This window comes from Lycorma delicatula, chromosome 3 (genome assembly GCF_047948215.1).
Source record: "Lycorma delicatula isolate Av1 chromosome 3, ASM4794821v1, whole genome shotgun sequence".
Classification (NCBI taxonomy): Eukaryota; Metazoa; Arthropoda; class Insecta; order Hemiptera; family Fulgoridae; genus Lycorma; species Lycorma delicatula.
The window spans coordinates 13,243,587-13,258,956 of NC_134457.1; the positions used below are offsets into that span (position 1 = coordinate 13,243,587).

Here is a 15,370-nt window from a genome sequence, read left to right on the forward strand (position 1 = left end):
GATCTGGAATAAGGATGTAAGAGATGAAATTGCCTGAAGTTGTTTGGAATGGAAGGTGAAGAATATACAAGCAGGTTTTTCATTGTCAACCAATAGGCAGTAAAGATATTGAAAGACCCTAGAAAAGATGGTTGCAATGTTGATGGAACAGGCAAATTACCTACTCTTTGAAGTGAGTAAAAAAATAAAATAGTTTTTAACCAAAAATCCCTACAATATGGAAGCATTGGATTTGTTTCTAAGGCATCAGTTTATATTGGAGATATTTTAATAGAGTTCTTTAGATCATATATTTTGATTAATTGTCATTTAAAGAAACATTTACATTTAGCTTCAGATTTCCTTTTTAGCATTATTCCGCTTACAATAGACATAAGAAATGTAACATTCCTGTATTAATGTATGATTGATTATAAGAGTTATTAATTTTTAATAATTTTTTTATTTACGTTAGCTAGTAAAGGCTAAACCCCAATTAAAATTTCGTATGAAAGATGAATTTTGCAGTGTATATAAAATGCTATGCTCTACTGGAATTAGAATTTAGAATCGTTAAGAAAAACAAAGAAATGAACACTAAGGAGGGACAAAATGTAAAAATTGCATTATTTTCAAATTTTAATGATGTATTCCATAAAATGGTAAAAAAGAAATGCTTTTTGCCTCTTGTAATTATTTCGAAAAATTCATTGTTTTTAGATATAAGCAAAAAATGTGCTCAGCTAAAGGAAACAGGAATACATCATAGCTAGCCACATAAATGCATTAAACGCATGTACATTATCTACTAATTGTATACATCTACCTAGAATAATTATAAAAAATGAACAAAAAATTGTTAAACAAGTTATTCTTTCCTTTCTTATAGCCATTTTTTTTTTCAGGATACAGTAAGTTAATCAGCGATGTGCAATTCAATTTTATTTCTATATTTTATATTGGAGTTGGGTGACTGTGTAGGCTTTATGAGATTGTGTAATGATCTCCTCTATAACATGAAATGTGGAAGTAATATTAAATTTCACAGCTCTGACTAACTTACTGTATTCTGAAAAAATGCCTGTATGAAAAGAAAGAAAAACTTGTTTAATAATTTTTTGTTTTTTAATAATTATTTTACTCCGGTATCAGTTCAGTTTTATTTTTGCTTGTCTTGGTCAGAAACTTTTATTCTTTCATGTAAATAGAGCTAAATGATTTCTTTATTAGGACATATTTTAACATACAACAGTTTAATGTTATAGAAAAACAAATATGTGTATCAATTTAGTTATAACTTTTAAACAAAAAAAAAACAATTGAAATTACATCTGTTTAATAAATAAACACCAAAAATATATATATATATTTTTTTTTTAAATACTTCTGTACTTTTTTTGCGTTATTACATACATATTTTTTAACATGTATCAATTTAGTTATTTAAACAAACAAAAAAAAAACAATTGAAATTACATCTGTTTAATAAATAAACACCAAAAATATATATATATATATTTTTTTTTAAAATACTTCTGTACTTTTTTTGCGTTATTACATACATATTTTTTAACAATGTAACTATTCTTTTTCACCAATTCTCCAAGTTAGGTTTTAGATATAAAATGGGTCTAAAGTTGGATGTTTTATAGATTTTTATTTTTTCAATTTCTCACTGTCTTGGTTTCAGGTTAAAATGAATTCTTTCAAATATTTTATATATTATGCTGATTTGATATGTATGTTGGCTATTATAAAATGTTTGCCAGCAAAAAATCAAATTAAAATATTTTAACTTAAAAATTTACCCATGACATTTTTAAGGATACTGATTTAATGAAATTTTCATTTTAAATTAAAATTGCAGCTGTTTAAAAATGATAGTAATCTTATTCTGTCATATATTTTATGTTTCAGTGGGTGAAAGAGCTATATTCGAGTGTGAAGTAGATGAAAATGCTAAGGTGATGTGGTTGAAAGATAACAAACCTTTATCGTTTGAAGGCCAGTCAGATCGATTTACAATTGTATCATCCGATTCTAGTCATCGATTAGAAATAAGTGATGTTAAAGAAAGTGATGTTGGAAGCTATACAGCAAGAGCCTACAACACAGCGACAAACTCATCATCATACTGTACTGCTCAATTAGCGATCGATAAGAAAGGTATTGTACATTATTAATTTTATATTTCAATTTATGAAGTAAATATAAGTAATAGAATTTATTGTGGTAAACAAAGGCTTTTTTTTTATGAATGTGCTTTTTATTGGTTATTTTTCTCTCCAGATAAGTCGTTATTTGCATACAGTAAGGGTGTAATAGTGTCTTTTGAAAATATAAAAAAAAAATAAACTAAGAACTTAAAGCTATTAAATAAATGGTTGTATTTTACAATATTATTTAGATTGCATATTGTTCATATATTTATACAATTTTTTTTATTATTTAGTTTATTTATTGTTATGAAATTTATTTACCGTTTAGTAGCAATCCCTGTTGAGCCAGTTTTGCTGAATGAAATTATCATGTAATTCAAACATTAGTTAACAACTTTTATATTCTCAAATCATTTACTTGGTTCTTGAGTTATTGTGGACTAGATTTACAAATATATACAAAGTGATTCAAAAGTATGGTAACTCCTCAACAACTTTAAAACAATTCCATATAGAATACTGTAACTTTCAAGATAAGGTATTGGTCAACTAATTTTTTGACAAGAAGTAGAATTTCAACCCCTTGGAAGTGGCCTAGGGGTTGTAAATCCTCTCTTGTGAGTGGTAACACCCAGGAAATGGTAAACTCTTTGGGTGATACATCATTTTCAAATTTCTTTAAAACAATAAAAATAGTATAAATAAAAAGTTAGTGCAATGTTTGTACCCAAAATAGCAGCAGTATAAATTTTGGATTTTTAAAAAATTACATTGATATTTTAAGGAACTGTTATTGCAGATAAATAAATTTATAAAAATTTGATTAAATGGATATTATATTTTTTTTTTTTTTTAAATTATTTATAAACTCTAACGTTTGCTTATTTACTTACATTTAATTTTAATAAATGTTCAAAATGCCCTCCTGTTGATTGACAGTTTGCTTGTTGGTTGTAAAAGGATGATGCTGCATTATTCAATGATTCTCTGGTGATATTTTGTATTGATTCTCAAATTCTGTTTTGTAAGTTATCCATATCTTGGGACTTATAATCATAAACAATACTTTTTAATCAGCCCCGTAGAAAGTAATCCAATGGTGACAATTCAGATGATCTTGCTGGTCATCCTATTTGATACCTTCATCTAATACAAATGCATTTAAAATTTCATGAATCTGAAGACCAAAATGAGGCAGGGCACCATCTCGTTGAAACCAAATGTTTTTGAAGTTGGAAGCCAACAATATTTTGAATGTTTGGAATGACATAGTCGAGAAGCAAAGCCTCATATTTCACTGTATTTAAATTTCTATCAGTAAATATAGGCCGTAGCAAACGTCCACCAATAATTCATGCCTTTGATGGATAATGAAATAATGGAATAATTCATACATTTACTTTGATGGATAGTGTGTATGTGTCTCATGATTCCAGTGTGGATTAATATCAATTCAATGTTGACAATTATGGTGATTTACATTGCCATTTAAAAAAATGTAGCATCATCACTAAAATCTGTGTTGTTTAATAAATTACTATCTGCACAAATATTGTTCATCATAATTTTTCAGAACTTAAGTCTTCGATGTTAATCATCTTAATGCAAGTTCTTGCACCAGATGAATTTTGAAAGGTTTGAAATTTTCACTTTTTAATGTTCAAATCACTGAACTTTGGCTAATGTTATGTTCTCATGCTGCTACTCGAGTTGAGGAATGAGGATTCTCAATAAATATTTGTATAATCTTTAACGATTTTTTATTATATTTTGCAGCTTTAGGCCTCCTTAGTTTTCCCCTATTACTAGTGCTCCCTGTTTCTTCAAATAATTTGATGGTTTTTGACACTATACCTTTTTAAGTGGGGTTACAATTATTAAATGTTGCATTAAACAATTCACAAACTTCATTACACAACCTTACTGTCACCAAAGCCCCTCTTGTTAAAAGTGTGACCCTCCCATCTTCACTAAGTGACATGTTGATAGCAAGTAACACAAAAAAAATTAATTCGGTAAAAAACAACTAAAAAAGATATAAATAACAAAAGTGGCTAACAGATGTGGTAAAGGTAAAAAAAATCAATTAGCACAATAAATTCTTATAAGTAACTAACAGTAATGAAACACTGTTAATGGAATATTATACAACAGTGAAGTAAGCTTCATTTTTGTAACAATGGCAAGAAATCATCAATGATCAGCACGATTAGGTGACAATATTTTTTATTTATTTACTCTTTAAATTGGAACAAAAACAATTTTTTGTGTTAAAAAATAAGAATTTTTAAAATTTAAATTTAACTTTAAAATAAATTTTAATTTAAATTCAGTCTAATTTCTTTTATTTAATTTTATAATTTGAACTTACTAAATTTAGTAATTTTCAAAATCCAAAATTTATCCACCACTATTTTGGGTACAGACATTGTACCAATATTTTATTTATATCATTTTTCTTGTCTTAAAGAGATCTTTAAAATGATGTATCACATAAAGGGTGTTACCGTTTAAAATATTCGAGTTACAACCCCAGGGCCACCTTTCCAAGAAGGGGTTGAAGTGATCCTGAAAGTTACTGTATTCTGTCTGGAACGGTTTTAAAGTTGTTGAGGGGTTTCCATATATATATATATATATATATATATATATATATAATATATATTGATATATATTGATTAATAATCAATGCATAAATTCAAATAATTGTTTTCAAGAAAATGTAGGTAAGATTATATATAATCATTAAATTAAGAAATTATTTAAGTAACCACTAAACTGGTGATAAAATAATTGCTTATGAATATTCTAGTAGCTTTTTATAAATTATTTCACAACTTCACATGCTACATATTAAAAATGTTTAAAACCGCATAAAATTAATAACACTGTGAGAACACATCATTAAATTAAGTATCTCTCTGATAGCTATCATTAGAATTCTAATTTTATTTAATGATATGTGTTCTCTCTACAGAAGTAGTGATTTATTTTTTATATATAGCCGATGATGTTCCAAAATAGTGCAAACGTAGATCCTTGAAAAAGTGATATAATTTATGATTTTACTGTTAAAGCATATAAAATATTAATGATCTAAATGCTCTTTTAGATTGTTTTCCAAAAATATGTAAAATTTGATTTTGTTTAATAAATTAAGCATTGTTTTTGTACCGTTTAGAGAAGAGAATACTGTTTAAATAAAAACACAGGTTGTGCATTTCGGTGACTGTTTCTTAGTTTATTATTTATTACTAATTACTGTTATTATTAATGTAGATAATTAGGTTTACGTAGTCATCTATTTCATTGTACTTTTTTTTTAATTTTACAACAAATCGGATTTTCTATTTTTTAACCTGTTGGCTTTATTGTTGAGGTGCTGCGCAATAATAATTTGTTTTAAAGTGCTTACATACAGTGTTATGCAGAGAATGTTAAATGCTAACCTTGTAAATTGTAATTTTGTTGTTTTTCTTGTTACTATTGCTGTAAGCCATTATAATTATTACATCAATTTTTAAATTTAAACAACAGAATCATTAAAACTTTTATTAACTCTATTAACTTCCAACTAATAACTACACCACCCCCCCCCCCCCAACTACTGACTGGCTCCCTCTTAGCAAATCAATGTTACATACTCCTTCACATAATTTTCTTAATACACAAACACTCACATACACACGCGTACGCACAAGACAGAAGTATAGCAAACGTAAGTTGGCTCAGGGTTAAAAGGTTTGATGTGCCAATGTTTATATCGTATCTCAACATCTCTACTAGTTGAGTGTGGGTGGCCAAATTTAGAATGCAATATATGTCAGTATGTTTCTTAGTTGAGTCTGGATAGTTAGATACTTGGTCAGTTTGTTTTTATTCAAACATACTGTTACGATCTGTGTGTAAGCACAACTGCGCGAACGAGTTTTTACGAGTGCCTTATTTATGATTTTTTTTAATCATAATTATTATTAATTTTTACTTAATTAGTCTGTGATTTTTTGTGAATTATTTATTTTAATTAAGTGCTGTGTAGTATTTAGTCATTTTATATTTTTCATTTTGAAAAATTAGGCGATATATTTTTTTATATTTAATCGATATAATTTATTTTTCTAGAGTATTTTTAATGTAAGTTAGTTAATTTGTTGATTAATTACTGCTTTTTTTTTACTATAATTTTTATTATTTTTAAACATTTTTTAGTAATAATAATTATATACAATCTAATTTGATTATTTATCTCAATATTTGTAACACTATAATAAATAAATTGATAAACAGACAAGCTGATATAAAGTTGTGTCTGATAGATTGGAATTTGAAACTTTACAAAGTTGTTACAGTAAAATTCATAAGTGACAGTTGTCATTTTTTTCCTTATTATTAACTAAGATAAGGGAGGAGACAAGTATTATTTTTTCTGATTTTTTTTTATGACAAATGATAAAAGTACATGTAATAAATATGAAAGTAATGAATGTTTATTAAAGTAGAACCTTACTAAAATAATAATAATAATAATTTATGGTAGGAATAAAAAATCTAATATTAATTTCAAATGAGTTATTTTTTAATTATGGAAATTGCAGATCATATTACAAATATTTTTACTCTTTATTTTTAAATTTATATACCAATTTATATTTTTATTAATATTTTAAACAAATCAAACCCTCAAAACTTATCAAAACGTAGTTAAGAGTATGTAAATTTTCCTTTAATATTTAGTTTTATAATCCTGTCTATTATGTAGTATATAACAGAGAAAGTATTACTATCAATCAAAAAATGACTCCTCGCCTCTTCCTCCAAGATTTTTGTATTTGATACTTTGGTAATTACCAATTTAAAAATACTAAAATTTTAATTAAACATTACATTTCTATGCATTTCAGTATCTATTTTGTTGAGTGTCTCAGAAATAGTTTAACATTTAAATATAAAATTATGTCTGGTCGCTTAAGTGTTTGAAGGATCAATTCTGTTACAAAATAATCATTCAGTTTTTTCTAAAGTGCTTGATTTAATAAAAATTTTACTTGTATACAGCCAAACATTTTTAATATTTTTACTTTCCCGTCTAGATAGTGCTATAGCTCTAAAAGGAAAAGTATTGTAATCTGTCCAGTTTGGGCTACACAGTTTTCATCAGATCTTGATGTTTTGACACCTAAGGAACCCAAAAAACGATATGGAAATTTTCCGGGTGTATGTGTACATACATATGTAAATGTGTGTGTTTGGCGTTGGTCTCTAAATCACCGTATATCTTCAGAACTACTGGACCGATTTTGATCAAACTTTGTCAGATTACTTCTGTATATGGGGTATTGATGCTATTAAATTTTCAACTTAAAAGGTCAAGGGGGTTAGGCTATAAAGCAAGGTCACCCTCAGTATCTCGAAATTTCACCTAATTAAGGTCATATTTTTCTTAGGCAAATTTGTTAACAATTAAAATATATAATTTCTGCAAAAAAATTGTAAAATAGTATCCCCGCCCCCTAAAAAATGCTTTTGTAGTATCTATGTTGTGACGTCACAAGTGAGCGGTAGAATTAAATAAAAAAGTAATTTTTAAAGTGTAAAAGAAGTAACTCGGTCTGGCCGGGTCTCGACTCGATCGCCCGGTTAACTTGGTACTAGTGCGTTAGGCCTAGTATCGCCACTCCCGTGCGAATTAAATACGGTATGCACACGCGCTTTAGTTAGAATCATTAAATTAAATAGACGAAAAAATATTTTATGTAAATAAAATGATAAATATTTTAAATTAAGTTGTGTGTGTAAACCGTGCTTCAGAAACAACCTACAATTGTGGGCTTTCCCGGTACGCGGTTTTATAACTGTATTCAGCTTTTTCTGTAAATGAGGTGTTATCACAGCGGAAACAGTTTTCATTCCTCTCTGCAGGGAAAAATTGAAAACTTTTTTACCTCCTTACTTGTGTTATATTACCCTCGGGTAATAAGTTTATAATTTAAATTTTTATGTATAATATTTTAATTAAATCATAATAAGATTAAACCAAAATCAGTAATTTAAATTATTTGTTAAAATGTTTATGTTTTTCCTTATATAGGCTAATAAAAATATTGAGTTTAGTTTGTAAAAATCAGGTTCTGTGTAAACAAATTAAATTATCCTTTTTTGTTAATTTTAAAGTATGAATTTAATATATAATTTTTTTCAAAAGTGTTTTGAAATATTATATCGATTTTTCATTTTATAAAGCATAAATTTTTTTATTACGAACTAAATTAATTATTTATAGATAATAATAGTCCAGCAAATTACCCTCATTAAAAATATAAATGTTTAAGCATTAATTTTATTAATATTATAAATAAACATTAGCAATGTAATTAAGTGCTTATATTTCTGTACATATAAAAATATTATCTATGCAAAGCGCCGTACAACTTGGCTGGTAATTTTGGCGTGTTGCTGTGTCGTTAAAGTTCATAAAAAAAAATTAAATTACATCATTAGGCTCATCAGTATTTTCTGCGGAAATACGAGGTCTGTTCAAAAAATAACCAAACATTTTTAATTTCGCGCCAATGTAGATATTCAGTGACGTGCGGTAGTATTGTGTTCAGCAAACCTCCACTGAACCGCATTGTTCTTGGATTGTTGGTATCTCGTTTAGTTTTTGCGTTATTGTTGTTTGAGTACATGTTTAAGTGTTAGTCGCGATTTTTTGATGGTTGAACTTTTGTCACAATGTTGTAGCCGTAAACCCAGCTTTCGTCTCCCGTTAAGTTCGTTTGCATGGTTGTTTCATCGTCATCGGCTTGTTCAAGGAGTTACTGGCAATTGTCAGCTTGATGTTCTTTTTTCTCTTATTCGGTCATCAAACGAGGAACAAACTTTGCTGCAACTCGATGCATGTTCAATTTTTCAGTCAAAATGTCACGGCATGATCCAATCGAAATACTAACCCTTTATGGAAGTTCTCTGACAGTCATTCGGTGATTTACACGCACCAGATCGTCGATTTCCTGAAAGTGTGTGTCATCGGTTGAAGTCGAAAGCCTTCTTGGTCGAAGATCATCTTCAATTTACTGATGACCGCTTTTAAATTGTGAAAACCATTCGTAACATTGTATACGACCCAGAGCTGATCCGGGACGGATCGTTTCCAGGAATCTGGAAACGATCCGTCCCGGAAACAAGTTACGGAGAACAGCCATCGTTGCCCTCGCTGTGTGCGCTGTAGCTCCATCCTGGTGGAATAACAGATTTTGAAAATCGATTCCCCCGGTTTCGTAACTCAGGTATGAAAAACGTATTCAACATCGCAATGTAACGATCAGCTGTTACAGTTACGGCAGCGTCATTTTCTTAAAAAAAAATATGGTCCGATAACTCCGACCTTTCCTATTGCACACCAGACAGTCACCTTTTACCGATACCGGCAATTCTGTTTGTTGACGAAGCCATTCAGATGAAAATGGGCTTCGTTACTCATTAACGATAACAAATTTCCATTTTCTTCAAAAATGGTAAGCATTTGTTGACAAAACTGTAATCGCTGCGTGAAATCTTGCTCGTTTAACTGCTGCACGACGGCTATCTTGTAAGGATGGAAATGCAGATCTGTATGCAGAATTCGTCTTACCGCACTGCACAAGTGCGGTAAGCACTTTCAGCAGCGCTTCAAATGAGCACATCATTTGAAGCGCTGCTGAATGCCTCTGAATAGAGCGGCGTGGGCTTCTGACAATGGCTTCCCTTACTCGTTCGATGTTCTCCGGAGTGCTAGCAGTTCGTCGGGGACCCGGCAGTTTTTTCTTCAATATTGAACCGCTTGTTCGAAGGTTGTTTACCTATCTCAATATTGTGTTACGAGAGGGACACTTGCATTACGATGGATATTAAACTGACGGCGGAAATCTCGCTGAATAGCAGTTACGGATTCGTCATTTCGCACAAAACTGTCATACGCGTACAGGCGTTGGTCTAGCGTCTACGGATCCATCTCGACGACTAAAATGTAAATGCTATGAACAAAGGAAACGTCAGACACCAGCACGTGCCCCTCCCACCACAACGCCCGAATACAACCCACTTCAAAAACATCCGGTTCCCGTGAATGACTCTGTATAAACTTTTGATTACATTGACTATTGCATGACAAATTAATTATACGGTGAATATATATGAGTAACGATTGTAGTATGTATATAGATATGGCCGTGTTGTGAATCGGCACTTATGCAAGGAACGTGACTCAGCAAAAACATGACGAACTCAGTCACACAAAGGCAAAGTTTGTTTATTCTTCAGTCTATAAACTAACTGAATAAAATGTAGCGGAACTAAAGTTCCGCGCACGATTTTTTATTCATAAGATAGTGTCATCAAAATCTCCTTCCAACATTCATCTCCATCATTTCATTTCGATTTCAAATTGTTATAATCGAATTCTTGTTGCGCTGATCATTCCTACGGTAAAAAATGTACTTTAAAACATCCATCCGATCCCGGTACATACTTCTTCTCAATAAACGTCATGGGCGTTTTAAAAATCGTTTAAATCGAGCTAACCAAATTATTGGGAATTGGATAATATAATAGAAAATAATGAGCCTCTCACTATGTCTCTTCTTAATAATGACAGCACTACGGATTTATAGCAGTCAGATGACGAAACTGAATTGAAATATTTATTTTTGTTTATTATTATAGAAATTAATTAAAAATATTAGTAAACTTTTATTGTTTGTGGACAGTAGACAAACTCAAATAAAATGTCTTAATTCCTTTAAATCTAATATATATATATATATATATATATGTATAATTTTTGTAAAATATTATTGCGCATGGTTACTGAATATTAACGACACGTAGTTTCTTTTTTTCGCATCAGGATTTACAGGAGATGCTTGTGAATAGGACGCCTGAACACTCGTTTGTTTTTCTGTTCAGCCTTCGGAACCACTGTAAAATATTACTTCAAATATGTATGAATGAAAATGAAGTGTAGTCTTGTATAATCTCAGGTCTACCATTCCTGAGATGTGTGGTTAATTGAAAACCAAACCGCTAAAGAACACCGGTATCCACGATCTAGTGTTCAAATCCGTATGAAAATTAACTGCCTTTAGTCGGATTTGAACCGTAGAACTCTCGAGTTCGAAATCAGCTGATTTGACTCGCAGTCTGTTTTTTTTTTTAACCTCCGGGACTACCGTTAAATATTGCTTCAGAGGATGAAATGAATGCGATTTTTTTTAGCGTGTGAAAATACCATGCCTGATCGGGATTCGAACCCGGAACCTCCGGATGAAAGGCGGAGACGCTGCCACTCACGCCACGGAGGCCGGCGCGCGCGCGAGCGATCTGTTTATTTGAACATAAGCTAACTGAATAAGATATAGTTCATCTGTACACATTTTAATTAAACACATCCTGCTGAAAATATACAGTAAAATACGAATTCATTGTTGTTTTTTTTTTTGCGTAAGCTTATCAAATTAATTAATTATTAATTAGTCAATTAAATTTAAAAAATCAGTAAATATAATAAAGAAAATAAACAAAGATTTGTGAACAAGTTAACAAAAAATTCCAGCTCCATCCAATCACTATTCCTAAACGTGAGAGCTGCTGTTTTACACACGCTTTTTAATTTATAAAATAGTTTCAAATTTACGTCATTAATTTTATTTCGTTTTCAAATTGTTATAGCCGAATTCTTGTCGCACTGACGTTTCTAATGATACAAAATTTATCCGCCTAACGCCCGTCAGATCCCTGAATGCGCTTTACTAGAAAAAAAACCCGAATGGGCGTTTTAAAAATCGTTAAATCGAGCTAGTACCCGGCACAGTAATAAATAACAGTTAGAAATAACAGTTTTCTTTCTCTGCGTTTATTTTTTTGGTACTTACGTATTAACGCCACCGCAGCTACAGCTTTATTTAAAAACAAAGTAGTCAATCGGATTTCGGTGGAAAATGAACAGTCTTCGGTGGAAAATGTTAATAAATGGTTATTTATATTTATTCATTTTATAAATAAAATTTAACCAAACTTAACCTACGCTCGTTTCGCTCGCTAACCTTGACTAATTAACACCGTAATTTTTTGAGTATTTATTTAATAAATTCTTTAATTATTGCAATTATTTATTATTTAAATAATCAAAACACTCCTGTTAATTAGTCAAGGTTAGCGAGCGTAGGTTAAGTTTGGTTAAATTATATTTATAAAATAAATAAAGAGACTGTTTTGAATCTATGTTAAACTCTATATCGGCCCATTTTCCACCGAAATCCGATTGACTACTTTAATTTAAAATAAAGCTGTAGCTGCGGTGGCGTTAATACGTAAGTACAATTTTTTTTAAAACTGCCGAAATTTTACCTTTCAAAAAAACGAAGTGTGACACGTAAGTGTTGTTTTATTTTTTTTACGTAGAAAAGATTGGTGCGTTTAATAGCATTAGCTAAATATTTTGCAAATTTTTATTTTTTTATTTTTTTTACGACATACTACACCGCAAAGTTATCTGGTACTAAAAGTAATAGCATTTTTTTTTTGTGTTCAGTCATTTGACTGGTTTGGTACAGCTCTCCAAGATTCCCTATCTAGTGCTAGTCGTTTCATTTCGGTATACCTCCTAACAATTTGTTTTACATATTCCAAACGTTGCCTGCCTGCACAATTTTTTCTTTCTACCTGACCCTCTAATATTAAAGCGACTAATCATAGAATAGAAAATTGTTATTCAATAATTATTCCAGCGCCGGCATTGGTTCGCCACGGAAACGATAATAGCGCTCCGATTCTGGACGAAAACCGTGATGTAAAACAAATAAAATGTGTATTTTTTTCCCCCGGAAGAAATAAACTAGAAAAAAGTAAAAAAACAGAATTTTATCGTAAATCTTCAATTTGGTTTTATTTATTTATTTCATTCATATTAGCCTATAAACAAAAAAATGTTGTTTCCTAAAATTAAGTAAATCTTTTATGAACTAAAATCTGATATTTAACGAAAAATAGCCAATTAAAATAAAATTCATTGATTTTAATTTATCATTGTTGAGGTTTTTTTTTTGTCAAAAAAACGAGGATTTTTCAAAAAACAAAGATTACAAGATATTACGCGCCAAAAAATGTTATTTTTTCTTGGAAATTTCAAAAAGTTACAATATGTTAGTAAGCAGATTTACCAGTAATAATAATGATGCCATAAATTTAATCGAATTAATTATTACTATTATTTAGCAGATTATTATTACTCGTAATTTGTTAGTATAATTATTCTGTAATAATATTACTTTCCCGTCTAGATAGCTCTATAGCACTGAAAGGGAAAGTATTGTAATCGGTTCAATTTGGGCATATGCGGTTTTCACCGGATCTTGACGTTTGACACCTAAGGAACCCAAAAGCCGGATGGAAATTTTCCATATGTTGATGTTCGTGTGTGTGTGTGTGCGCGCGTGTGTGTGTGTATGTGTTGGCCTAAACTCTAAATCACCTTATATCTCCGGAACTACTGGACCGATTTTGACCAAACTTGGTCATATTACTTCTATATATGGGGCATTGATGCTATTAAATTTTCAACTTAAAGGATCAAAAAGGTGAGGCTGTAGAGCAAGATCACCCTCGGTATCTCGAAATTTCGCCTAATTAAGGTCGTATTTTTTCTTAGACACATTTCTTAACGATTAAAAAATAACAATATTTGCAAAAAATGATTTTTGCAAAATGTCATCCCCTCCTAAAAATGCTCTAAGCTTTTAAGCTTTTTTTTTATTGCTATGCCGGTTGTTTTTCATTGTGGTTTCTTCTACTGTCGTCTAATTACGCGAATAAATTAAGCTTTACTAAATTGGGAGCCCAAACCCTACTTGTGGACTGACCAAAAGTCATGACATTTTTTCTTTTCATTTTTTATTGTAATCAAGACTGTTTTTAAAAAAGATGTTTTTATAAAATTGAACTTTGACTCCCACTTTGGGGTTCGCGCAAAAAGTAACAAACATGGTCGTGTGAGGTATCAATGTATACATTTTTTAGGGCGCTGAAAACGATTTTAATATTTAAATTTTTTGAAATTGAAGCTTTTTTTTAGTAATATCAAATTTTAAATCTGCGATTTTAATCTCAATATAACGCGTTGCATGCATCAAAAATCTTAACTAGAATTCTATACAGAAGAATTGAGAGGAGAGTGGAAGAAGTGTTAGGAGAAGACCAATTTGGTTTCAGGAAAAGTATAGGGACAAGGGAAGCAATTTTAGGCCTCAGATTAATAGTAGAAGGAAGATTAAAGAAAAACAAACCAACATACTTGGCGTTTATAGCCCTAGAAAAGGCATTCGATAACGTAGACTGGAATAAAATGTTCAGTTTTTTAAAAAAATTAGGGTTCAAATACAGAGATAGAAGAACAATTGCTAACATGTACAGGAACCAAACAGCAACAGTAACAATTGAAGAACATAAGAAAGAAGCCGTAATAAGAAAGGGAATCCGACAAGGATGTTCCCTATCGCCGTTACTTTTTAATCTTTACATGGAACTAGCAGTTAATGATGTTAAAGAACAATTTAGATTCGGAGTAACAGTACAAGGTGAAAAGATAAAGATGCTACGATTTGCTGATGATATAGTAATTCTAGCCGAGAGTAAAAAGGATTTAGAAGCAACAATGAACGGCATAGATGAAGTCCTACGCAAGAACTATCGCATGAAAATAAACAAATACAAAACAAAAGTAATGAAATGTAGTAGAAATAACAAAGATGGACTAATGAATGTGAAAATAGGAGGAGAAAAGATTATGGAGGTAGAAGAATTTTGTTATTTGGGAAGTAGAATTACTAAAGATGGACGAAGCAGAAGCGATATAAAATGCCGAATAGCACAAGCGAAACGAGCCTTCAGTAAGAAATATAATTTGTTTACATCAAAAATTAATTTAAATGTCAGGAAAAGATTTTTGAAAGTGTATGTTTGGAGTGTCGCTTTATATGGAAGTGAAACTTGGACGATCGGAGTATCTGAGAAGAAAAGATTAGAAGCTTTTGAAATGCGGTGCTGTAGGAGAATGTTAAAAATCAAATGGGTGGATAAAGTGACAAATGAAGAGGTATTGCGGAAAATAGATGAGGAAAGAAGCATTTGAAAAAATATATTTGAAAGAAGAGACAGACTTATAGGCCACATACTAAGGCACCCTGGAATAGTCACTTTGA

The 15,370-nt window shown here is 30.3% G+C and overlaps 1 protein-coding gene across 5 annotated transcripts in view; it reads left to right on the plus strand.

Moving 5' to 3' along the window:
• The window catches only part of Obsc (Obscurin), a 613,188-nt gene that overhangs the window by 401,301 nt on the left and 196,517 nt on the right, over positions 1-15,370 (plus strand). For all 5 annotated transcript variants that reach the window (XM_075359431.1, XM_075359430.1, XM_075359429.1 and 2 more), the window contains one exon: positions 1,897-2,145. In XM_075359431.1, coding sequence (XP_075215546.1) covers positions 1,897-2,145 — 249 coding nt within the window. The remainder of the gene's footprint in view (positions 1-1,896; positions 2,146-15,370) is intronic.